The following is a 25,201-nucleotide window of genomic DNA, read 5'->3' as shown; positions in this document are numbered from 1 at the left end:
TCTCCTCGCTCCCCCCCGCGAAATTTTTGGCCTCGTAGCGGGCGGCGAAATTCGTACTGCGGGGCCCTCGAGCATCCCAGCAGCGGGAAGAAAGGACCTTATGGATCAGAGGAAAACCCTTGCGGGGCCGCAGGGGAAAGCAGGAGATTGTAACCCCCCGCGTCAAATCCCGGATACGTGAAGCTTTCCAAAATATTTTTCATTTTTGCCCTTCTCCAGGGCTTTTGGAGTTGTCGTTATTATTAGCTAGTTCCTCCCATGCAGCTTCGGTCTTCTTTTCAAGCCAGGCTTCCCCATAAATCGAGGCTCTCGCGCGCTCTGGCGCTTGTTACCACTCCCTTAGTATCCAAAATCGGTGTCTGGACTTTTGCAAAACCCTTCAAGCGGTTTATTGCCAATTGGCCTTAAGGAAACCAGTTCATAGGACTCCGGCCCCCTTTTAAGATGTTGCTTCCTAGCGGCTGTAAAACTGTCCGTGAACCAACGATAACCGTGGTCGGCTCCAGCGTAAGGAGTCGCCGATGCAACTGCACTGGCGGAGAAACGCCGCAGCAGGATTTTGTTTTGCTGCTATAAATTTTACAAGCCTCTGTAATAGCAGAGGCTGTTTTGGCAAAAGGCCTGTGCCAGCATCAACAGGGTCATACCAGGATTTGCATCTGCAAAAACGTGAGCTGCCGTGCTCCCGCGGCAAGCGAGGCACCGCGCAAAGGTAGCTGTAACGTCCCGTTTTGTTTCCGTGCGGCAACAACGGCGAAGCAAAAGCCGACGGCGGGAGGGGAAAAAGCTATTTCTGCAGCTCAGCGATGTGAAAAGACAACGAAAACGGCAGCTTGCCGTTCCTCCGCGTTTCTAACTCGCGTTAACGGTTCCTGTTCGGGGGGGCGGGTTGCCAAACTTTAGGCCACAAAAGATATAGGAAGAAATAGAAGAAGGGGGGGGTTATGTTATTAAAGCATAACTATATGCCAGTTAACGGGGGAGGATAACCTAAATGGTGTGTTGTGAGCTTGGAAAGTAAATCTTACTGAAACGACGTAGCCGAAATGCAGCGGGGCTGCGGTCTTGCACCTGAGCTCTCTGTATTGGGAGATGGGTCAGAAGCGCCGTAATAAAAACCCGGGTTCTTGTTACCCGCTTAACGCCGCTTTCAGAAATTATGCTGACCGGAAAGGTCCTTTACTTTGGGAAGAAAAAGGATTTTAGCAGCGTCCTATTGGTAAGCAATAGCTGTGCGTCCACCCCTAAACACGTCACCCCGAGGTGAAATCAGCACCCACGGAGGCGAGAAAAACCACACCGTCGCGCACCTTCGCCCCTTTGCTCATCACCGAATCGTAATACCTGCTCAGCGCTAACGCGAGGCATCGCATAGGCTGCCCGGTTATTGCGCCGCCGAGATAATTAGTATTTACAGGGTTGCGTTGGGCACCGCGTCGCGGGGCTGCGTTAGGATTGCGGAAATTCAAGTTCAAACAAGAGACGAGGAAGACGGGGAAAGCTTTATTAGAGTCCAGCTTAACCGTCCGGCAGCCGGGTTTACAGGACAGCAGAACCGATGGCAAATAAGTTACCGGCATGCATAACTCGCCGAGAAAAGGCAAGGCTGTATTCAAAACGGGTAGGTGGCTTTGAGCCAGGGTCCGCAGCCCGAAAAGCAAGCTTTTACCCTCGCCCAGGTACGGGAGGGAGGGAAGGACACGCTCCCCTTGCGAGCCACGAACCTCGCGGGCGCCCGTCCGCCGGGAGGAAAGCTGCTGTCGCGTACAGAGGCGGCAAAGACGGCGTCGACCCGCTTTCTGGCTCACTACGAGTCTCGTTTCCTACGTGCTCCTTGTCCGCGCTACGGGCCAGCATGGGCGGCCGCTCTCAGCATCGAGAGAAGCGGCTCTGAAAGAAAAGATGAGAAAGAACCCGGCCTTTGGGCTACTGCGTTGTTAAAATACTAGTCAAGCCCATCTTACCCATTTGTTTGATTTATTTAACTTCAAAGAGGCGCACACTAAAGCATTAGGATTTTCTGGTTCGGATTCCTCTCTGTACAAGTTCTTGCAACCAGTTTGAATACACGAAGCTTTACAGTTAGAAGCACTGAAATACAGGATAAAACAAATCGAATTCCAAATCACTCCAAGGGGAAAAAAAAGTTGTAGAAAATAAAATTAAAAAAAAAAAAATCCCAACGAACTGCAGCGCTCCTCAGGGAAGGGACAGACCGCACAAGGAGGGATACAAAGGGATGGAAGGCAAGCTAGCGTCGTCCTCGCGCAACGCTTCTCGGTGCCGGCGGCTCAGGGGATGGAGTTCAAAAGCTCCTTGAGAAAGCTGTCGGGGTCACTGATTTCCGATAAGAGCCCTTCGAACAAAAAGAGACGATACGGACTCGTTAGCTCCCCCAGGCCATTTCCCCTGCCCGCATCAGGAATTTGGGCGAGGGCGTACGTATCGTGAGTTAATAAGGACAGCTGCAACGTTATTTTAGGTATGGGCAAGACAAAGATAAACCCTTGCTGGACGCGTGCAGAAGGCACTAAAGCGGGCGTACGTTAAATCCATACGGCACTTATTCCGGTGCAGCAGAACTAGTATAGGGACCCTGCTGGCTGCCTGGCGGCTCTACGCATGGGACAGCGAGAGACCGGCCAGGGGCACTATTAACTCTGAACAGAAGCAAGAGTAGCCTCTCTGCAGGTGAATTTTCAGCATCTCTCTGTTCTTGGGGATATCAAAATTCCTACTGTGGTCTCCAGTACGCGGTTGCATGACAAATCCGCATACAAGCAGCCTTTAAATCCCACATTCCCCCAAACACTCAAGCTGCGATGCAGTTCGGCGTGTTTTGCCAAGCGGGGCGGGGGGAACCGGACACCTGCAGGATGAGGCGAGAGAAATTTTCCCGTCTGGGGATGCTCAAGCAAGTCTGCCAAGTGTTAGCGAAACAGCTCAGGCAACAGCTCGAGCGCTGAGGTCTCCTCCTTTCTCCGTCTCATACAAACAAAGTGCCGCAGCAGCGCCAGGAATGCTGTTGTCGCAAGCCCCCGGCGGTCACGAGTTGCAGAAGACAGCCTATAAAAGGCAAAGCGAAGGCTTACCGGCCACATCCAAAAACTCAGAAAACGTTTCGACTGGCATGAACTCCTCCTGGAAGGTTTTCAGGGCCTTGTCCGCAGCTTCGTGGATTGGCATGTCGTTGTGCCGTATGAATTCGGCCAGAGAGTAGGACCAGCCTCCCTCTGTGTTACTGGTAGGCACCTTCTGCGAGGGAAAAAGCGGGACCAGTTAGCGCAAATCAGCCCGCAGAAATAACCGGCTGGAAGAACAGCTCCGAACCCAACTCTTTCGCCTTGCTGCCCTTGAACCGCGGTTCCCTGCCTTGTGTAAACAAGCCGCAGAGGAAAGTTACCTCCTATGCGACTTCTCGTCTCTCCCTAGAGTGCAAAAAAAGGTCGCAGGCATTTTCTCATCCTAATTATTTAGCCCTCCGTGGAAGCCATCAGCAAACATCTGGTGGATGACTCCACGTCCCCCTTACCCCGCCGTTTCCTTGGTGCAGCACTGAACATCCGTGGTCGAGCGAACCAAGAATAGAAAAGCAGGCAGAGAAGCGAGTACACGCCAGCGGAGGGGCGCTGCAAGCTCCGAGAGTCGCTCGCTTCTTCAGATACCAAATTGCTAGGGGTGCCTAAGCACTGACAGCCTTTCTGTCCGTATAAGCAGGTGAAATTTTAAATTTACGAGACTTTGGAAGAAGGGGTTTCAAACTCTGCCTTCCATTGAAAATGTGTGTGCAGGTTTTCAGATTAGAAAGCTGACGCAGATCAGCTTTAAAGGTTTTTTCTTACCTTGAACATGTTGTAAATGAGATCTACTAGGGCCCAGAAGAGAAGGCCAGAGCGGTACGTTGCATATTCCTTCACAGTCTTATCGGCCAGCCTAGGAAGATAATGAAATCAGTCTTGGAGTTAATCGCTTCACCCCGCTTTGGTAACCCATCGATGAACAGCCCGAAAGCCGAAACGGCCCCAAAGCCTATCAATAACGCACACGGGGCCCGTCTCCGAGAACGCTTCGCTGTGCGCTCTAGGACATCAAGCCAACCCCGGGCACCCTCAATTTGCGTCCACCAACGCCTACGGCTAGTGAACCGCTCTACGAGCTGCACCAAACGTAACCAAGGCAGTGAGCCGAGAAAATCTTAAGTCACAGGACGGCAAATAAGCGCAGAGGGAAGCGGTCTGCTAAGACAACGTAGGAAGTCAAGGGCAGAGCTGGGGGAAAAATGCACAGCCCCCGTTTCCATGCTCAGTGGTTTGAGTATAGCAGAGTCCTGAACCCTGCAGAAATGAGTAACTCTCGGTTTCAAACGTAGTCTGTATTAATGGCAGAGGGCAAATTTTTTTGCTTCTAACTCACAAAAATGGTTCTGAAAGACTCTGAGGGAACTATCTTGCCTTGGCCCCCCCAAAAATAGCTTTGAACAAATGGAGGAATTTCCATTTAATACCTGCTCGATTATTCTATCGCCATAAAAGGACTTCTGCTTTTCAAAGTCCCCTGCCTAGCTGGAGAAATGCTATAAAAGGTGCCGAGCTGGTCCGGGACAACAGCTCCCACAATTTGCTGAAGTTTACAGGATTAATCACGAACAGGTTCGGACAAGGTGGAACCTCCTGCCAGCAAGTCTCACGGGTTAGGAATTTCCTTGTATGCGTTTCACAGGTACATCTGGCTTCATCACATGCTGCCTCCTGTCCGGGACTCAAAGGCTTTGAAAAAAAAAGCCTTTTTTATATACCTAGAGTTGGTTCTGCTGCCAGGGAATGGTTTTGATCTAACTGGACTCTGTTGCTTTGATTGAAAAGTGAAAGGACTTGTGGATTAAGGCTACGTGGCTACCTTCTGGAACAGCTCCATCGTATAAAAGCAGCTGCATTTTCATTAATGTAAGCTGGTTCAGGCTCATCAGCCAGGCATGGATTTTCCAGCAGAAAGCCAGACATTAACACTTGGGGAGTCTCACTGCTCTCATGAATATTTTAAAAAGGTCAGAGTCGGGAGCAAAGGAAAAAAAAAGAAAAAAAAATCAAAAGGACATCATCCCCTCAAACTCCGCAAGAAAGCTACACTGCAAATTGCCTATAGGATTTTTCTAGCCAGAATTCTTGGGTCAATAATAACGAGTAGATAAGCAGTCGCTTGACTGCTTTCTTTGGAATTTGTAAACAATATCCGGAGGAATTAAAAACAAACCCAAACCAACCCCTATCCATGCTGGTAGTCGCACTGTTGGGTTTAAATACGCGACATCCCTAAAACACAGTAGGCGCTGAGCGCTTCTCACTGGGGTCTTGCACATGAGCTGCGATAGCTGCAGCTCCCGGCAGAGAAAGGGCAGCTGGAGAAAGCACCGAGCACAGCGCAGGCGCAGGCAGCGGGCGCGTTCCCGTGCTACCCGGGGCGGCGTGGCACTGCCTGCATCTTCCTCAGCGAGGGTTGCAGGGGCTTTTCAGGAACATAAGTTGATCCTCAGCTGCTCCTAGATGCGGTGATAGTTGCTGTAGCAACTTCTCTGCAGCTTCGCCGCTAAAAGCAGGAGCGAACCCTTGTGTCTTTTTAACCTTCAGTCCGCACCGTCCTGACACACTCCACACGGTTGCGTTCCCAGGTAACATCTGTACTGCATCTAATGCGGAAGGCTAATTCTCATCTTTTGTACGCAGGCACATTGCTCCAACGGTACAGATGTTGCACTAGCTTCCCCTTCGGCTTAGCCTACAAATTCAAGGCATTGGTACTTATCTGCAGAGTACTTCACCGGCCATCTCCCTCTTGCTGCCTTACCACAAGAGCAAATAAGCTAAGACCTTGGAAATAAGAATTCCCGCATTTCTATTTCTGAAAGGCATTATCGGTGAAGGCTTCGTGCTCTCCTAGTCTACGGGGATTAAAGAAAGCCCTTGAATAAACCTTGGCATAATTCTTGACAACTATTTCTGAGTGTTTTCCCCTGAAATTCCACAGAGCAGATGGTTAGAGCTGGAAGTTTCTGGCTATGTCCGTTTCGATATGCTTTTATGGCATTTAGAGATCACTTGGGAAAGAAACAGAAGTTATTTGCTGGGGGTTTTCCAAAACACCGAACCCCGCAGGGACTTTCCTTCACTAGCCTCTTTTGCAGGCCACGGGAAAGACGGCATGCCCTTGTGTCCGAGGAAGCAGACCTCCCGGATAGCATCGCCCGTAACCGTTTAGCCCACTCTCCCCGAGCTCGGGCAGGGGTGGCGGAAATGGGAGACGCGAACGTGGAATGGGCTGCGCTCGAGCAGCAGAAACCACGCAGGAATCGATACAGCGGACCCCTTAAGGGCAAGGCGGCTCTTTCGCTTTTGATGCCTCTAATAGCATCGATGCATGCTGAGTTGTATGTTACTACAATGTAATGACTTTATCGAACCCATAATTATGTCATCAGAATAAGAATGCCCTTTAAGATGACTTAGAATAATAATGAACCAATTCCTAATTATGACAGCTATTTAAAATCATCCTTTCAGAAACTGGAATTCCCTTCCCTTCTCTGGAAATATTTTCTTTTGTCAGGCAGGCACGGTTGTTTATTCTTGTACTTCTCAAGTACTTGACAGCTGCTATTGATTTTTCCTTTTCTTTTTTGAAAGCAACAGCATTTGATTTCTATTTCTATTTTTCTATTTAAGGAAGCTGCTGCACTGATCATAAAGAGCAAAGAAACAGTCTCTTTAGTCAAGGCAAGTACAGAGCATGCTAACGGCTCTGGGAAAAATAAATAAATAAAAGCACGACTGATCTTCTGATACATCCATTCCAGCAAGCGCCCAGAATTGAACGCTCCTGCTCCGACCTCTGCAATGCTGAGTACCGATCTACTCAGCAAGGGTTAATATCTGCTATTCCAAAATACGCACGTTCCTTTCCTTAGCTCCCCATAAGCTGCTGTGCGGCTCCGACTGCTGCGGCAGAAATATGAGTAAGTCGGCAGCTGCAGAGCAGCGATGGGGTCTCGGCTAACCTGCTGGCTCCCCCTGGTGACACCACGCGCGCGTGGGAGGTAACGAGAAGTCTCTTGAGGATCTCCACTCGCATGGCTTTCCACTTCTCAGGGGGCAAGATGTGCAGCGCCAGCACGGTGTAGTAGTGGGGCCCGTCCACCTCGTAGGCGCTCTCCACCCACTTCTCTTTGGGATGCTCCATGAAGCTTTGGAGGTTTTTCTCCTCCCTCGAAGTCGCTCGAGTTCTGAAACACAAGAGAAGCATCAGCAGCTCTTCTGACTCACGTGCTCTTACATGTAATTTGTTACTTCTCAGAAGCTTTGAAGTGCTACATGCGAGCAGTTCTACCTAGGAAATAAAGTAGCGCTCACTTTGCACTGTCAGATTTTCCCCAAATTCATCCACTGGTTAAGCATTTGTTCATGGTGAGACCCACGAACCTAGCAAACTCCTTTTCTTTAAGGCTGTGTATAGGAACAGAGAGGTTTGCAAGGCAACCTGCATCGCCCCAGTAGAGGACAATGTTGTTATAAAGCTGTTTTCCCTTTTGTTCGGCAAAGAGAGTCAGGGCAAGCGCTCATCTTGCAACAACTCACCTCCTGGCCAACACTACACATGTGACTGCAGCTCCTAGACCTTAGAATCAATTTATATTATTCATATACTGCAAAAGCAATCAAGCATAAGATATAGGCCAACTTCAAAGACAAAAAGATAGCATATTTACTGTAAGCTGAGATATAGACATATATACATATATATATTTTTTCCTTTCCTCTGCTCCAGTCTCTTCAGGAGTCCTAGAAGCCCAGAGCTGACCCCATCCACTCTGAATTACCATGTGCCTTGGGAAGATGCACCACTGCCTACCACAACCTACTGCTCTACTTGCTCAGAAGGGGGCTGCCAGCCAGGTAAGACCCTCGATTTTGAAGTCAGATATGCCCTCCCTATCAGAAATGCACACAGTAGTATTCCTAGCGGATAAAACTGTGTCTAGGAGTCAATGTTGTATGAACTTTTCATTTGCTACATTATGCAGCTGGTAGCCAACTAATAGCTCTTCGTCCTCTACATTTAATATCAAACATATCTTTAGAAAGAATTTCTGGTAACTACGTAATGCATTTTTACACCACAGCCACACAGTGGGTTCTGGGCTCTCTAGTGCCACCAAGCAGACTTACGAAATGAAATGAGTAATTTCATTCATTTGTCCCTCAAGGGAATCAGTAAACAATAGTGTAGGGATCTGGAGATAGATATTAAAAACAACACCCAAATTGTATAAGAGCCAAAATGCTGATTAGTTCCAGGATGGAAAGTAAGCTAAGATTTCATCTCACTCCATTTGGAGTGACCTTGCTTTAAGAGACATATATTTTCATACATATACCCTCATCTAATTAATATTACTTTCCTGTACCCCACTATGTAAATAAAAGACTAATAGGCACGACTGATACTTATGCTTTGTATAAATAAGTTCTTACTAAAACAATTCAAGGAAAGTGTTGCTATGCTGCTGTTTATTGGTAAAAAAACCCAAAAAACTTAGTCTTAAAAATGAGAGTCTTAAGAACCTGAACACTACAGGAGAAATCTAGTATGTCAAAACATGAACTGAAGCTGACTGGGTTATTGTCACCTCAGATAATAATGATACCAGGGTTGGGTTTTCAGTCGACGGCAATTACTTCATTGAAGTGTCTCTCCTGCTTTTCCAAAACAAACTAAACTGGCAGCATTCCTTTAATCTACTAATCCCTTTGCTCAGCCCAGAGGTAATAATTACACCTAGAACGGAAAAAGGAGACGATTCCCAATTTGCTTCTGTTCGGTAGGTTCCCTGTTATCCTGCGTGTTTCACAAGCCGCAGTGCTTTACTGTGAACAGCTGAAACCTGTAACAGTCTGCTTAAAACATGTAATTTGGTTCCTTCTAAAACTTGAGAGGTTTCCCACCTTTCTGGCCACAAGCATGTACAAGTCCGGATTGCACCATTTGCAAACCTGTTTTGAGACTAAGGGAGGGAAGGACAGGCTGCTGCCAGGAAAGAGATACTGACGTGTTGAGGACATAGAGCACCGTGTGGATTATGTATGGAATGAGGTGTATGTTGCTCTCCCTTCCTCCTCCTCCAGTGTCTACGCTGAATGATTGCTCCATTGCGAAACGGAGAAATAGCAGTTTAATGTCATGGACGTTGAGCTGGTAGGTGGGTTCCCGCTGCCCTGTGCACTCCTGGAGGTACGTGTTGTGTCTGAAAAACAGCGGTAAGTGTTACTTTATTAAATATCCTTTAAAAATGCTGATTAAGTTTCTTCTTCCGCACCACAAATAATTCAAGAGCTCAGAGCCTGAGCAAATATCTCATAGAAAAGCTTTAAAAAACAAACAGGGTATGAAAACGCAAGCACTGCCAACCTTCAGTTAATCTCCCTAGAAGGGAGGCTCTTGGCTTAACTCTGGCAAATCCAGTCCCATCTACCTATATACCCCAATACTATTTTCCCATGTCCAGGGCTTAGCGTACAGCTCCTTGGCTTAAAATGTATTCGAGATGTTACCACAGGAGACTGCTAGATGGACCAGAATATGGACAACATGATGAACTGTCTTCATCTGCTCTAGGGAAGTGGTCAGAATTCATCAGTTATTGACACTTGTTACTGTCCAACATAGTTTGGAAATCTATGCAAAGGAATCTTTTGGGGTCAGACAGGTTTCTTCGGTAAAGCGCCTCCCTGTCTGAGTTTTCTCACACTTCTCAGGCAGAACAGAGGCACCCATCTGCAAACAAGTCAACGTTAGCGCATACTGCATGTTCAGGAGTGATTTGGGCCTACGGAGGTATAGAATTGATCAGGTCATGCATCAATATGAAGCCAAGAAGCAGACAGACACTTGCTCTTTTTTCAGAGATGTAATCTGGTTTGGATTCCTTGATGGTAGAGTCTGAAACGGTGGAGAGTTACTAAGACTTAGCTACTGTCATCTTGATTCCATGGTTTGAAACTTTCATGCCGCTGCGGTAACACACTGTCTCACCTACTCCGAACGCAAAGCAGCTGGGGAAGTGACTTGGTCTACTCACCTCGCTAAGCAAGTAGCAAAAGCAGACTCTGGCACATGAGGTCCCCAGACTGGGAGGAGCCCATTACACTTTGTGTTGGCATTTTGTAGGGCTGCACTCTCCCACTCTTCACGGCCGCGAGCCAGCCTGCATTGAGAAAGAAAGCCATACCCAGGCAACTTAGAAGTAGGCAAAATTCTGTCAAAGAAGCCATCAAGAAATCAGTAATTCCATAGCTTCTTCAAACTATGCAGCAGTTATTTCTAATAATAATGGACTTCGCTTTTCGGTGTCCAGGCCTGACCTCCATTTGTTGTATTAAAGCAGACCACAACAGAGAAGCCAGTGGCTGTCTCCAAGCTACCAAGTGATCAACTCATAAGCAAATCCGTTTCGAGTTACAAGGCTGAGTCCCATGCCCAAAAACCACCTTGAAATATAACATCAACCACCACTACTCTGCCTGCAATCGGGGCGTACCTTACAGCTGCAAGGTGACAATCGTAATGGACGATGTTGAAATGAGAGACTGTGCTGTACCCCTGCTGTTTTCGGGGCTTGTTCTCAAACTCCTCCAGTGCAACGCGCTTGGTGAAAGTATAAATACCTAGGACCTTCGTTGGCTGCAATAACACAACAGTCGTGTTAGAGTTTATTCACATCTGTAAACAGTTCACACTTTATACCGGTCTGACACTGCACTGACTCTCGTCTATTGAGGCCATTAAGGCAACAACCTTCCTACTTCAACCTGACACCAGCCAATTCTTTTTTCCAGCAGGAGTGAGAGTAAGACACAATTAGGTTGAAGGGGGGCATCGCAGCAGAACTCAAACAGGATGAGACACACAAACACACACAAAACAAACCGTTGAGCCCCCCTGAACACAACAGCAGCCCCAAAGGCAATGCCTACAGGTAAGACAAGAACAAGCAAACAAGCCAGAATAAACTGTCTATAATAAACTATAAACAGAAATCAGCAAAGCTGTTCTGACACTTCTAGTATTGTTCAGGGGCTGAGGGGCACTGAAGGAGCTCTAAAAAGTTCAATTGGCCCAGAAACCATCTCAGATGTCTCGTCCAGAGTAATGGAACAGCATGAGACAGGGTTCAATAATTATTGAAGAAGCCCTAAAAGATGAAACTTTAGTAGACACACATATACATACATGTATATCTCTCATTTCCCAACAACCTCTGGAATTACCAGTCTTGAGAACCAAACCAGCGATTCCCCGCTCTCCCAGGGCCAAAGCACCAAGCCTTGGCCAGCTGTACGCTGGCAAGTTTCCTCAGGGGATTAGAGGGCTTTGCGAAAGTATCTCACTTTACCTGGAACTTGTATCCTTCCCGGCAGATGCAGCAAGTCAGACCCGGTTCTTCTATAAGCTCCTCCATCTGTTTAAGCAGCGCGGTCTTGGTCACTACCTGACCCTTCTCGTTTGTCTGAAAGGGAGAACGATTCAGCAGGTTGAAAAGACCATAATGAACAGCACCATCCCCACCACTCTAACAGGAATGCCCAATCCGTTTCCCAGCCTGCTAGGAGCAACCGTATTTACTCTCCCAGGGGTGCCAGGCACACCATGGGCTTGAGCTCTCCAATATTTGTCAATAAATCATTTTACACAATTCCTTGTGTGGCAGTTTTAGCAAGACAGAAATAAAAAGATCGTGAGATCACTAGTCTGCCGTCAGTGCAAACAGACATTACCGTCATCCCCAGAGTGCCCAAGGCCTTCTGTCTCATTGCCATAGCCATACGCTTCTTCTCCGCACGCGTCTCTTTCCGGGCAGCATCGATCTTCTTATTCACCTCCGGATGTTCCCTCAGCGCCTCCAGAAGATTCTCCGCTAATGTCCCAATCCCTTCATCACTAGACACCTGCTCTAGTTTGTGCAGGTTTGTAATGGAGTCTGTACCTATTAGCACCTAGTAGAGATTGAAACACAACACCTTTTTCAAAAAAAAAACCCAAAACAAACAAAAAAGCACGCACATGACAGTAACTGTTCCCTCTAATCCCACCCACAGCAGCTGAGCAGAAGCACTGATCTGCCCTCCAGTCTTTACCAGACTAGCAGACCACACCTGAAGCCGGTGCATCCCTCCAAAACAGCAGAAGATTAACTACTACAGAAACATCTGCTTAGCTACAGCCACAAAAAGCAGAGTAACAAGCCAGTCTTGTCCTGCTCTGCTTCTAAGACAGTCTCCTTACTTGCGTAGCAGGGTGCTGCGTGGCAAGTCCTCGGAGCAGGCGTAGGATAAAAGGAAGCGCAGGCCGAGATAAGAATTTCTTCCATATGTCCGCATCCAAACTGCACAGAAAAACAGAGGCGGCAGTTGAAGGACAGTCGCCCGTTCCGAAAAGGCACCTGGCAGCCAGCCAAGAGCACAGCTTGCAGAGCACAGGCTGCAGGCAGAGAGAAGCAGCCCTCCCTCTGCATTCCTCCTCCACTAATTAACCAAGTGACATTCGCACTCCCACTTCCATGTTCTGCACACTAATAGCCACAGTGTCAACTCTCAGCCTTAGGATTTGTTTTGTATTTATGAGCTGGTCATCAACAGCAAAAGCTCTGTTATAGTATCATGGGTAAGGAACAGGAAGGAAATGCACAGATCATGGCATCCAAGAAATCAGCTCAGAAGGATGTCAAATGGGAAGATTACTGGACTTTTAGCCCATCCCAGTAGTAGCATTGTCCTACCAGACCCTCTCCACCACAGCTGTACCACATACAAGCGCTTCTGAATGTGGACTTAACAGTTTTCTTGGAAAATGGCTCTATTTGGTGGCGCTAAAACGAGACGGGTGCTCAGCATTACCACGTACACAAGGAAGCAACTCACTTCTTTGCACTGGGAATGTGCTTTTTCATGTAGTCAAGGGCATTCTGTGTAATCCCCTTCTGGAGGATCAGATCTTTCAGCTGATGGCCGTTGCTGTTATTCTTTATCCCGGCTGCTATTTTACAGAAGCAGTCTAGGAAAACTTTGTCATCGCCGCTGTGCTCCTCATCATACCTGAGTTAGGAGAAGAAACAGTGACTTGGAGGCTCTTCAAAAATCTCTGTCTGTATAATGATTCTTATTATACTATCACTGAACACACACACATACTCCAGCTCAGAGACTTTAAACTGTACTTCCCGAGCTACAGAGTCACATATTTCTTTTAGAAATGGCTTAGAAGCGAAACAGGAAATTAAGCCTATGCACCAGGAATCCCTGAAGCTTTGCATTACACTGAAATGAGTATCAATGACAAAAGGTACGGACTTCTCCGTACATCTGATTTCACGTGTTTTTAGTTAAAATCTGTCAACGTACTTATCAAAGTTACAGTAGGGCTTGAATCGATCAACGAGAATCTGCATTTTCTCCATTTCCCCGAAGGACAGGTAAGGGATGATGCGTAACAGGCCTTGCAGGACACTGAGATTGGAGCGGACGAAAGTGCTGTTGATCTGATCGAGCAACATTACGAGCTGATCCTTGTCACCAGTCAGGAGGAGGTTACCCTGCAAAGAAAGAGAAGCATGGTTTACATTCAGGAATAAATCTACACCCTTCAAGAAAACTCTCACTCTCCAGTAGCTGCTATACTGCCCTGGTCTGGATGAATTAGAGCTCTTGACCCTGATAAAATAGGCTGATGAAGAACAAAAGCCAGCCTCATTCCCCAGTGTCTGGTGGAATGGCTGTTATCAACTCCTCTAGTCGACACCTGACTTCCTTCATCTACTGTTAAAGCATTCTCTAGTCAAAAAGGTCTAATTTCAGCCCAAAAGAAGTCAGATTCTTACATACCAGTCATTTTAAAAGATGGGAAAGAAACTTTTCTTATTCTTAATGTAGTTAAGATATAGTTTGTATCCCCAAATAGCTGGAAAATCGACTATGTTTTCAATTCGTATAAAAACACTCAATAAATCAAGGCAAAACTGCCTCTTTCTTTATCGATCACAGCCCTGTGACCCAAAGGAGCAGGGAAGGGATCCAAGCAGTACAGTACCTACTACCCCTCACCCCAACCATGCACGAACCATCCAGAAGAAGCCTCCCAAGTGCTTTTGGTTCAGGGCACTCCTCTCGCCCCACCTCCAAGGCCTGCTAAGACCTTGCTGGCGTGGGTGAGACTCCCACTAACACACCTCTACAACTCCTGAAGCTCAGCATCACTGTAATAAGATATACACCAGCCTTGAATCCCGGTCAACGTTCCCGTTCAGCCCCTCACCTTGTCCTCGCTCAGAGGCTCTGCGTTGGATTCATCCAGTATGATCTCCATTATACTAAGCACTTGCTCTGCCACAGCTGCTCCTCCGCTGTCCTTGCTTTCCTGCTCAGCCACGAGAGCCTGGAGAAGATAACAGCACTCATTATAGCACCAACAGTAACAGGTTTAACCAGGCCGCACATTTCCCGTTACATACAGATAGGGAATGGCTAACAGAAAATCTGCCGAGTTAGTCCAGACAACTCTTGCAGTTATCATAAGGAAGCAGGACAATCTGAGGTAGTTTTAAACTCATTTGAGTCCATGGCAAACACTTTATGGAAGCCCAAGCTCACTTGTTGAATAGGATCCCCTGCATTAAATAACAGAGAACTTCATCAACATAGGTAGGAATAAAACCCTATTATCTAGGAATTCACATTGCAAAGATCTGCAGATCACCCAAGACTCTGTTAAACTTTTGAGGCAGTACCTTAACTCAGCATCCATGTCCTCAAGGCCATCGGACAACAACAGTTTTGAAAATCATTTTCAACAAGCAAATGTTCAGCCAACATTACCAAGCTCCTCCTGTTTTATAAAAGGCTCAATGTCAGTCATTCCCAAGCTAATTGTGTCCCCTCAGTTATCCTTACCAAGTTAAGGGTTCCTAGCATGACATTCAAAGTGTTCATCTCGGGCTTGACCAGCTGCTGACGATTTACTTTCACCTTCACGCAGTAACTGAACAGTTTTAACAGCACCTACAAAATACAGACAAGGCATTCTGCTGCTGTACCTTCAAAACGAGTATCAAAATATTACTGAAACAAAAAGCACCTGATCATATAGCTAGTTTCCAGACTTGTGGGGTAAAGTACAAGTCAGAGTTTGATACCAATATTAACCTTTGGGCAGCTTTGGTTTTGCATTATGACCAAGGCAGAAAACAATCACTCTAGCAAGGTAGGATTCAGTCTTATCAACTCTTCGGCTTCTACATGCTTCAAAATCTTTGTAAAGAATTGCTAACCAAGGGGATCGGGAGGGAGATGGAAGGAACTTCTCAGGTTTTAATAAATGAGTGAATTGCGACCTCTGCTCCAACACTTGAACTGAAACATAAGACGGAAGGCAAGAGGTGGAAACTTCACTCACGTCTATGGAATCTTCTGCCACGTAACTCCTAACCCCAGCGTACAGCAGCTCAGACTCACCGTTAAGAGGTGCCGGCCTTGCTTGAAGTCCTTAATTCCAGTCAGTCTGTTCAGCATGCACTCCAGGCCTCCACACTGGGCCATCACGCCCGCCATCTTGTACACTTCTTCCTCATCCTCCTCTTCATCTACAGGACAGATGAGGATTATGAAGAAAGGAAGAAGCCACAATGGCAAGCTCACGCAGCCCACAGGGGACAAAACAGCGCAGTAAAAATGGAGTGCAGCAGGCCACATTTACCAGCAGCTGAAGTTATATCAACTGTGTCAAATTTGAAAAGAATGATGAGCAGGAATATGAGGAAGGGCCACAGTGAATGGTCCTGCGCCATACAAGCATTCAGGTTGAAAGTATGGACTTTAAGTGTTGTTAAAATCAGCATCCACTGTAGGGGAAGCAGGTAAATGTAGCAAAAGAAACGTCAATCAACTTTTAAGCTCGCTGCTGTAAGGATAAGAGTGTCATTGCTCTACAGCAAACCTCAGATTTCAAATCTAATCCCAGCTTTCAGAAGACAAGCGCATTACCAGTAGTGGAGTCTAGAGACTCGATGAATTCCTCGGTGGCATCTCCTAGTAACCCTCGCATGCGGTAAATGATCCTCATCGGCTCCCCCTGCGAGAGAGGAGCGCGTTATATTAACTGTGCTTGTCTGGACACATGTACACAAGCGTGGTTTTCTTTACGGTGTGTAGCAGACACTTAAGCCTCATTCTCCCTTGTGCTCTTTTCACAGAAGATAACACAGAGAAATCTTTCCCTCCCTCATCCTCCCTTTATTGAGATGAATTAAAAACAACAACCGCAAAGCCACAACCTGCAAAAACGCTCAATAAATCATCAGTTGGTCTGTCCAGTTTTTCCTGACGTTGCCAGTTGGATGGTCAGCGCGGTAATAAACAGTCTTTCCTCCTCAGGTCCCCTCCTTTAGCACCAAGGAACAATCTCTCTAAGCAAAACATGCGTTCATCTAGAGAGAAATGCCTGCTTTATGCATCCACCTTCCCCTTCTAGGGTATTCCACAGCATACCTGGGATGTGCATAGAGAAGGCACAGCCCAGTAAATGAAGCAGAGGAGGCTAATTGAAGCAGTGCTTTCAAATATCAAAAATCTGCAGTGATGGAAAATGGAACAGGAGGAGCGAAAGGCAATTTAAAGAGCTTTCGCTAAGACAGTGCATTACTACAAGGGGAGAGCCTAAAACAGTAAAGGACCAGCTGCACTTTTGCCCTGGGAAGGGGTTGGTTTTCTAGATGCATTTCCAGCTGGAAATACTGACCGCCTATCACTGAACTTTCCATTTTAATCCATGGGTCTAAATAAAAAGCAGAAAAGAAAAATCCCAGATTTGGGAGCAGGAGACCTTGCGAGAGAAAACCTGTCAGCCAGCGCGCTAAGCCTAATGTGGAATAAGCAGTGCTTAATGTCACAGCAAATACATAAGCACCGGGAAAGTCCCGGGGGGAAGATCGGCTCAAAGGCCGTGCTAGAGACCAGCAATTAACACCACGGGGGCCCTGGTAAAACAGCAGATGAACACAAAAAAAAAAGCCAGTGAGAGACAAGGGGAACAAAAAGGGGCCTGAGGTTGGCTTCTCGTGAGCCTGCCTGGTTCCTAGGGAACGTGAGCCTGAGCTCCAGAAGCGCTTCGCCGAGGCGCGCGCGAAGGAAGACAGATGAAAGCTGTTCGGCGACCATTCCGCTGAGCAAACTCTGCCTTTCCCGGCCAGCACCGCACCACGGGAGAGGAGCACGTTGCCAAAGCACGGCGTCCCCCAGGAAGGGCACAGCTCCCCGCTCAGAGCAGGCATGTGGTCGTCATGAGTTATTGCCCTGGGTAACGCGATCAGAGCTCAAATCGGAATTCAGCGGTTAAGCCCAGCACCTCGCTTCTCTATCAAAGTTGGTACCTTACTGAAAAACAACCACCGTTGCCTAGCCTTGGACTTGATTTCGCAGCACACATTTATTTTTTAAACAAAGCTTGATCAGAACCATTCCCCATATCACTACAATTCACCAAAATGGGCTTTTTATCTGATTTTTTTTCCTACAAGTATAGCCAACTCAAAGAGGGGAACGAACGAGAAACATTAGGCAAATCGGTCTTCTTTTATAATCTCCAGTGCTACTAGCAGGACCTCTAGAGAACATATTCATAATGGGAAGGATTTACTCTGATTGACTCCTTTTCAGTGGGAGTTTTAGTGGCCGCAACAAAGACGAAGGGAACAGCCTGTTCTGGGCTCTATGTCCGTCTCTGGAATGAGCTTGCTGTGACACTGTTGGACTAGTCCCTCAAGACTGCTGTGTCCATTTCTTCATCCGGAAAACAGGCAATAGCCGCTACTAATAGCACATTGAGTGGATTAAATCTGTGAAGTTCTTGGACTTCTAGATGAAAAGCACAACAGCAGTAGTGCAAAGCGATATGGAGAAATGTGGGACGCTCTCTCCGCATAAATAATTTGGGTTCATCTCTGAAATGCAGATTGATAGAGCAATCTGGTATCCCAGGCTGTACACTCGCATTAAACTGCCATGTGCACATGGAGTGTGAAATGAGCTTTGAAAGGCAGCGACACAAAATTCAGCCATTTCCCCAAAGCAAAGGTAAGAAAGTTTGTTGCTCAAGACGACAGCTCAGATAACCGCATGTCCTACACAGCTAAGTTCAATACACTCACCTGGGTCAGTATTATGCCCTTTTAAATCATTTATGTTGCAGAATTGAGCAACAGTGTATCCAAATAGAGCACAAAAAGGTGCTGAGCAATTATAGCTAGGAAATTACATGTCAGGAAATAAATCCTGACTCGTGTGATTTTCTTTTGAAATATCAAGGACAGATGCTACGGACACATACCTCGTTAGTAGGACACCACACCTTCTTGTAGACCTCGGCCACAGGCAAGTCCAAACTGATGATCTTATTGTTCACCAAAAGCTGAAAGGAAAAAAAGAAGGAGTCTAGAGCAAGTCCACACCGTGTTGCCCGGTTAGCAACTATAAGCTACTTAGAAATGAGTCCCCACGCATCCGTGCAAGAAATCCACACTTGGGCATTCTCACCTCCATTCCACTGTCATCCTCCAGCAGAGCTACCAGGTCACAGTCCTGACAGATTTTGTTCTTGATGTCCCTCATGAGCGGCCCAATGCCAGGCTCATTACTGCTGTAGGGATTGCCTGGCATTCTGCCCTGCAAGAAGTCTTCCTGCTGGGGATCTTTCTCCAGTGTCACAAAGAACTCAGTCACTTCATTCTCTTCCTGAAAAACAACAGCAGAGGCTGAGTGAAAATTTTTTTTTCCCTAAACACGCTCCATTTCCTGCATTCACATGTTAGCAATTTGCAGGGCGTCCCCAAACCCTAAGTCCTTTCATCGCTGGTGCATCCTGCCTCACACAGACTTTGGTAAGCAAATTCCGTAGCACAAAACGACAAGACTACCGGTTCTCCTCCTTTGCACAGAACAGGCCACAGCAAGGAACCTGAATATTAAAACCTCAAAACTGGACAGTGCATTACTACAGTTCTATATCGGCTAGTATTAAACCATTATTGTCTCTGCTATTATTTTGTTTCGCTGAAATGCAAACAACTTTATGCAAGAAGTCTGATTTTATAAGTGATGCTACAGCCATCTGTATACTTACAGGATAGATAATACTGCAAAGTCTCTCAAAGATGAACACAGGTGTCCTGTAGTCATCAAGGCTGTAACGTTTTGCAGTCTCTATACACACTGCCATAAATGCCTTTGTTTCAGATTCTGTGCCTGCCAAGAAAAGGAAGCATTGAGACACACACATGGACCAGTTTTTATGGCTCTGTTTTAACTCAATACACACAACAAATCCCCATGCAGTAAGTACCATGCTTCAGTGCCCTCTTCTTCTGAGTACCAGCTACCTTGCAAAGAAAAGGCTGTTTATTGGCATGGTTACTAGGAAACTCCTTTGCACGTTTGGGCTGCAGTAAAACAGTCCTGTAAGAAGGAGGAGGTTTAAATTCCTGGAAAATAAGAGATGATTGCAGGAACGTCATTTACCTTTTCTGCTCCAAAAGGAAATATTAGAAGGTCCAAGCCATTAAAACAAACAAACAAAAAACAACAACAAAAACCCCCATCCCTGTAGCAGTCTTTTAGAACTAAGTCCTTTATGTAGCTGTACCATCTGCTTTTCCTTCCTGGTTGACCTAGAGTCTGGATTTCTGGAACCCAAGTGGCTTTACCTGTTGTCATATCTTCCAGCATCTCCAGCAGCATGTCCTGGGTTTCATCGATCAGCTTTGTTCTCTGCACCACTAACTTCCTCAAACACAGGTAACCATTCAGGACTGTACCCACCAGGCGGCTTTTGAAGTGTCGTTTGATAGATTCCACCTCCACGAAGGAAGAGAGAAGACCTACACAGGAATGAGATGTTCAGAAAGTTGGAAAGAGTTTGATTTGTGAGCTGCAAGTCTCCTGTGGCCAGCAAATATGAAATTGTATCATAAAAGAGAATATGAAAAAGAGTGACCGAGCTGATATGATGTATTTCCATTTTAAGCAAGTTTTTGAAAAAAGTATACCATAGAAGGCAAAACAAAGCCGCCACCATGGAATAAAAGCACAAGTTGCTAAAACATTAACAACTAGGGAACAACAGCGAGGAATAAATCAGCAGTGTTTACAACGGTCCTGGAAACTACACTGTTCAATAAAGGCAATCAAGACATGGAGAAGAACAGTGACAAAGTTTGCTCATGACACAAAATTAGTTCAGGTAACTAAAAACTAAAACTGACCAGAAAAACCTATGGGAAAAATCTGTTTACTATCTGAGAGCTAAACTGATGGGTAAAAATCCAGTGCTGCTGATTGCAAAACACTGCATCACATCTGTTCAAAACTCTGCTACATGCTGTCATAGAACAACAATCACCCCATCTCTAATCCTACAACATGACTTGTGTTGATGCCAGCAAATACCTGTGAGACTCTTCAAGGCATATCCCTGCTGCAAATCAGTGCTGAGCGTTGCTTCCTCCAAGGCAAGTAAACGAGCTATTTCCTGAAAATAATTAACATGCCCATTAGGATAAACTACAGTGCCAGTAACGACTAGCTGGCTGGTGTCCAGCACACTGAAAACTAACTGACCTGTGCGTGAACACAGGGTGCAAAGGGATGTAGCAAAGAAACAGGGCCAACCACAGAGAAATCGGAACTGCAGTGCTGAAGTAGCGGAGGGGGAGAAAAACTGACCCAAATATTCTCTTGATCTTCTCCCTCTACTACCCCATGGCTATTATCACTCATTTGCTCGAGCAGCCCAACTCTCAGTGCCGGGCTGTGTTTCTTACGCTCTAGGTGCACTGGACTTGGGGTCACCATTAACACAGAGAGGGTGTCATCTGCCGCGGGACTGAGTTATGTCTCACTAGCAAACTGCTAAAACCCGACTATCTGAGGATCGCAACTTAAAGGCGTTCCTTCTTCAACAGGCTGTAACTCACACTGGAGGAACAGTAGCACACCTAATCCTCCCTTGTCATGAAGGGCTTTCGGAGTCCAGTCTGGCAGCTAAGAGAGCTTCCAGCCTGGACCCGATGCCAAGTCAGTGGAGCAATATTTATACCCCTTAGCACAGCTGCCCAGAGAAAAGTTACCTAACATGAACTGGCCAGTTTGCACTGAGGCCAGATACAGATATTTTGTGCTCAGAGGTGACAGCGCAAAAGTACAAACTTCCTAAACCAGGCACAAGCCAGCAACAGGGCACTGAATTAAGAGATGCAGATCTCAAAGTGCTAAATGAGCTGAGTGACAAGGCAGGGAGAAGCTTCCTGCTGCTACCCAGCTCCTCCACAGAGGCCCATACCTTCGTGATGAGGCTGCCAATATAGGGCAAAACCCCTCTGGCAGCCAGGTAGACCTTCCAGTGGGCAGGTTTGATGAGTTTCTGATACAGCGCTAGGTACTCAGCAGCACACTCGCCCGCAACGCTCAGCTCATCCAGGTAGCTAGTGAAGAGAAAACACTGGTTGGCAACTGCTTCACAGCAACACGCAGCATTCACAAATTAAGGATAGCATAGAAAGAAAGTAAAAAAAACAAAAAATCCCTCCAGAAATTTATCCAGAAATCTCCCTATTTTCAGGGAGAAAAGTTCTCATGGGAATCAGAGAAAAATCATTCTGGAGCTGCCAAGTGTGGCACCCTAAAAAATACCTTGTAAGGAGATCAAGGACCTGCTGTTTACGGCTGGGGATGGTAGCCAGAGCTTCCACGATAGTGCACGCAGCCTGCCTTGCGGCTTGAGTGGCAGGAGTAAACAGCACCTAAGGTAAGAGCATGAAAATAAGGTATCGTTTGATGTGCACGTATAAACTAACAACACTTTACGGAAATGGCAAAGCATACGTTGGGACAGTAGTGCTCCCCTGTTCTCCCGAAGACTTGATTCGATGAGGTGGTCTACCTTGTTCTCCATCAAAATTTTTAAATAACGCACTTTTTGGCAATTTAAGACTCCAAGAGCATGCAGAATACCGGATAAATGTTTTGAAACAGCATTTCTAAGGAACAAAGCTACAAATCTTACTCAGAATTAGATGTTACAGTCTAGTCTAGTTACAGTCTCTCCAAATATCACTGCTCATGTTGACTGCAAAGTGCACAAAACATGTCGAACAGCCAACAATCTCTGATGGTTAACTCTGTCCTATGCTGTTGGCTGTTGGCTAGGTCGGTGCATCCCAGTCAAGTTTTCACTAGCACTTACCTGACGCAACCAATTGTTGTGTCCCAGCTTGAGATCCAGAGGGCAAGTTCTTTTCCCACGGCGACTCATGAACTGTTTCCATTTCCAGACATATTTTTCTGACAAGTAGAGCTGGTGAAGCTCAGTTTTGCTGGGAGCCTTCCCATTGGCATCTATACCTGCAAAATTGAACGCAGCTTAAGAGAACTGTCAGCAGCTAGTAATTACTAACACCACTGTATTTTATTTCACATACTGGACCACCTCCAACTCCAGCAGGAATTCTGAGAAGCTCCTCATTTCTTTCTGCTGCCATTTTCACTTCTATTTGGAGCTATGTTCACCTCCAATCCAGATGCAAATCCCACAGCCTCTCAGGGAATTTAATCCTACCTTTTAGATGGCTGCTTTCATTTTAAATAAACAGTACGTTTCATTTTTGATTTTCCCCTGATGTTCTTCAGGCACAGTTCTTTTTCTGCTCAGGGTTGAGCCACATAGCCTAGACAGATCAGTGCTACAATCTCTAAGGACTACAGTTAAGTGTGAAGATGGTATCTGATGTCACAGGACAGAAGGTGACACCTCTACACAAGTACGTTCCTTATTAAACATGTGAAAGAACATGCATGTCCTCCAAAGTGAGCTAAATTACACAAAGATGAAAGCACAAGGCTACCTCTGGCAGGGAGGCACTTTTTCCAGGCTTCGTATGATGCTTTGGGGTCCCTCTTGAGCCACAGCTGAGCTTGTGCATGGATTTCGTTGCTGTAAGGCTTCACAGTGGTGAGCGCATCCACAGGCACATCCTAACAAGCAAAAAGAGGTTTGTGGAAGTCACATTCTGCCCTCTTAAGAGTTACTCCTGTAGGTGTAACCACTAGCTGCACCTGCTCAGTGAATAGGTAAATGTGGCTCTTGCATAATAGCAGGGTAAACACTTTTGTTATCCCTACAAAGAAGTTATTTCCAATTTTGCTGCGAGTCAAGGGACACTCCTTTCCTCACTTTCCACCGCTGAGAACAAGGAACTAAGAGAGATACCTCAGTCTAAAACAGATACTGATACTACCGAAATATCAGTACACCCATCTTCGACATCGATCCGTGATTATCAGATAGCTAAGCCAAAGGAGAAACATACCCTCCCCTTTGCAAATGTTATCCCAGCTTCCAAGCAAGGAGCAGCCAAACAGTATTATATTATCAGAACTGCAGCTCTATATTTAAAAATCTGAGTCAAAGGTACTTGATTCTACAGAACTGGTGAAAGCACCAAGAGCTTGCCTAAAATAAGTTGCAGTTTTGAAGTACCTCTCCTCTTTCCCCATGCCACAAATCCAAAAGGACAAAAGCAAAGCACTGTCTTGAACAGCAGTAGTCAAAGCCACCAAACAACAGTTGAAAATGGAAACTAATAATCTGTAATTCTCAGTCTGCAAAGACAAGAGTCACAGGACACAATCCAATGCCCTTGTGCTTCCCCAGTAACCGTGACCAGGAAAAGAAATCTCTAGTATCCTCACAAAGCTGTTCCTCTCAAAGACTGGCATGCCAGACTTCAGTCAGCTCACTTTCACCTGCTTGGCTCAGCAGCTGTGTAAGGCAGTACCTTATTTTTCTTGCTGGTTGGAGCAGGTGGTTTGATCAGCTTTTGTAGAATGCGCAGGCACATGAGGGTGATGTTTTCCACAACCACCGGGGTCTTAATGTTCACCGCCATCAGAAAGAGGCTGAGAGCTGAAAGGAGGATTTAAGTGTTCATACATCGGCTCTGCAGACGGGGCACCTCTATAGCTCGCTACAGCACATCAGAAGTGCTTAGAATTAGGTAAGAGCTCATGTCCTTGGCCAAAGCTATCACACTCTCATGGAGTTATGGATGAAAAACAATTATCTTCTATTACAGGATATTCCATCCTTCCCTTCCAGCTTTACTCCTCCACCTTTTTGCTTCTCAGCACTCCCATGTCAAAAAACATCTGGTGCTAACTGCACTTTTAACCCAAACCACAAGCCATCTGAGCCAGGATCACTTCCCTTCCTTAAAAGTCTCGCTTTTGCGCATGGATCTAGTTATAACATTTTAAAATAAAGATTTCACATTAGTCGTTTGAACTCACCGCAACGTAGTCGGAGCTCCCAGCAGCTGTCTTCCCTCGAGATAGAGTCTGTTAGCAGCAACATTTCATATTGGAGGCTGCTAGCCTGTAATACAGACACATATTCAAAATCTTAGGCAGTCTTGGTGATGCAGCAGCCACTTTTGCCTTTTGATATTAAAAAGCCCGTGTTCAAAACACAGGCATCCCAATAAACTTAATCCCATGCCTATCTGGGATAACTAGCCACCTGTTTGAGAAGGCTGCAAGGTAAGCTGCAAGACACAGCTACGACAGGCAGAACTGCCTGAGGAAACGTGCGTCTCTATCATAGCATAATTTCGTGCTTTGCTCTGACGTATATCTTAATTCCCACCGAGACAGAAACGCCACATCCGTATTCAAATAGACCACGATAATAGAGATGTAACAATTAGAACACACCAGCAGTTCAGGAGGTCAGAAAAGAGAAATAAGGAAAACACTGCAGTTTCTCACCAAGTCTGGATTTGCCCAGTGTCCCTTCAGAGCTGCAGAAACCTTCCCAATGATTAAGTCATTCATCTGCTGTGTGGCCTCTGGATTGTCCCTAATTTCAGAAGCAAAGAGAATATTATTATGCTCTGTATTTAGTATTATGCATACTAAATACTCAAAGCTCCTGTGGTTTCAGCTTAAAGGATGAAAAACGTACAAGCCCATAGAACATATGTAAGACATCTCCACCATAAACCCTTTCTAACAGGGCTTTTACAAGCACGTGGCTTTCCAGAGTTCACCGGACATGAACA

The 25,201-nt window shown here is 46.2% G+C and overlaps 1 protein-coding gene across 6 annotated transcripts in view; it reads right to left on the bottom strand.

Moving 5' to 3' along the window:
* Positions 1 to 1,487: 1,487 nt before the first annotated feature.
* The window catches only part of UBR4 (ubiquitin protein ligase E3 component n-recognin 4), an 80,184-nt gene continuing 56,470 nt past the window's right edge, over positions 1,488 to 25,201 (bottom strand). For 5 of the 6 annotated variants that reach the window (XM_067310857.1, XM_067310858.1, XM_067310859.1 and 2 more), the window contains 28 exons: positions 24,909 to 24,999; positions 24,432 to 24,516; positions 23,921 to 24,048; positions 22,988 to 23,117; positions 22,330 to 22,487; positions 21,777 to 21,886; positions 21,427 to 21,568; positions 20,535 to 20,616; positions 19,793 to 19,966; positions 19,213 to 19,334; positions 18,627 to 18,824; positions 18,421 to 18,501; positions 16,080 to 16,167; positions 15,552 to 15,679; positions 14,991 to 15,098; positions 14,356 to 14,475; positions 13,446 to 13,636; positions 12,966 to 13,139; positions 12,331 to 12,430; positions 11,823 to 12,041; positions 11,441 to 11,554; positions 10,586 to 10,728; positions 10,127 to 10,252; positions 9,098 to 9,292; positions 7,049 to 7,273; positions 3,843 to 3,933; positions 3,093 to 3,255; positions 1,488 to 2,356 (listed from right to left, as the gene is read on the bottom strand). In XM_067310857.1, the coding sequence (XP_067166958.1) occupies positions 2,292 to 2,356; positions 3,093 to 3,255; positions 3,843 to 3,933; positions 7,049 to 7,273; positions 9,098 to 9,292; positions 10,127 to 10,252; positions 10,586 to 10,728; positions 11,441 to 11,554; positions 11,823 to 12,041; positions 12,331 to 12,430; positions 12,966 to 13,139; positions 13,446 to 13,636; positions 14,356 to 14,475; positions 14,991 to 15,098; positions 15,552 to 15,679; positions 16,080 to 16,167; positions 18,421 to 18,501; positions 18,627 to 18,824; positions 19,213 to 19,334; positions 19,793 to 19,966; positions 20,535 to 20,616; positions 21,427 to 21,568; positions 21,777 to 21,886; positions 22,330 to 22,487; positions 22,988 to 23,117; positions 23,921 to 24,048; positions 24,432 to 24,516; positions 24,909 to 24,999 (3,751 nt within the window). In that variant the 3' untranslated portion in view covers positions 1,488 to 2,291. The remainder of the gene's footprint in view (positions 2,357 to 3,092; positions 3,256 to 3,842; positions 3,934 to 7,048; positions 7,274 to 9,097; positions 9,293 to 10,126; positions 10,253 to 10,585; positions 10,729 to 11,440; positions 11,555 to 11,822; positions 12,042 to 12,330; positions 12,431 to 12,965; positions 13,140 to 13,445; positions 13,637 to 14,355; positions 14,476 to 14,990; positions 15,099 to 15,551; positions 15,680 to 16,079; positions 16,168 to 18,420; positions 18,502 to 18,626; positions 18,825 to 19,212; positions 19,335 to 19,792; positions 19,967 to 20,534; positions 20,617 to 21,426; positions 21,569 to 21,776; positions 21,887 to 22,329; positions 22,488 to 22,987; positions 23,118 to 23,920; positions 24,049 to 24,431; positions 24,517 to 24,908; positions 25,000 to 25,201) is intronic. The other variant, XR_010886356.1, reaches the window with a different exon arrangement.

The sequence above is a fragment of the Apteryx mantelli genome, chromosome 26 (genome assembly GCF_036417845.1).
Source record: "Apteryx mantelli isolate bAptMan1 chromosome 26, bAptMan1.hap1, whole genome shotgun sequence".
In the NCBI taxonomy this organism is placed as follows: Eukaryota; Metazoa; Chordata; class Aves; order Apterygiformes; family Apterygidae; genus Apteryx; species Apteryx mantelli.
The sequence above is the reverse complement of the archived record's forward strand: the minus strand, read 5'-3'. Positions and strand labels throughout refer to the sequence as shown.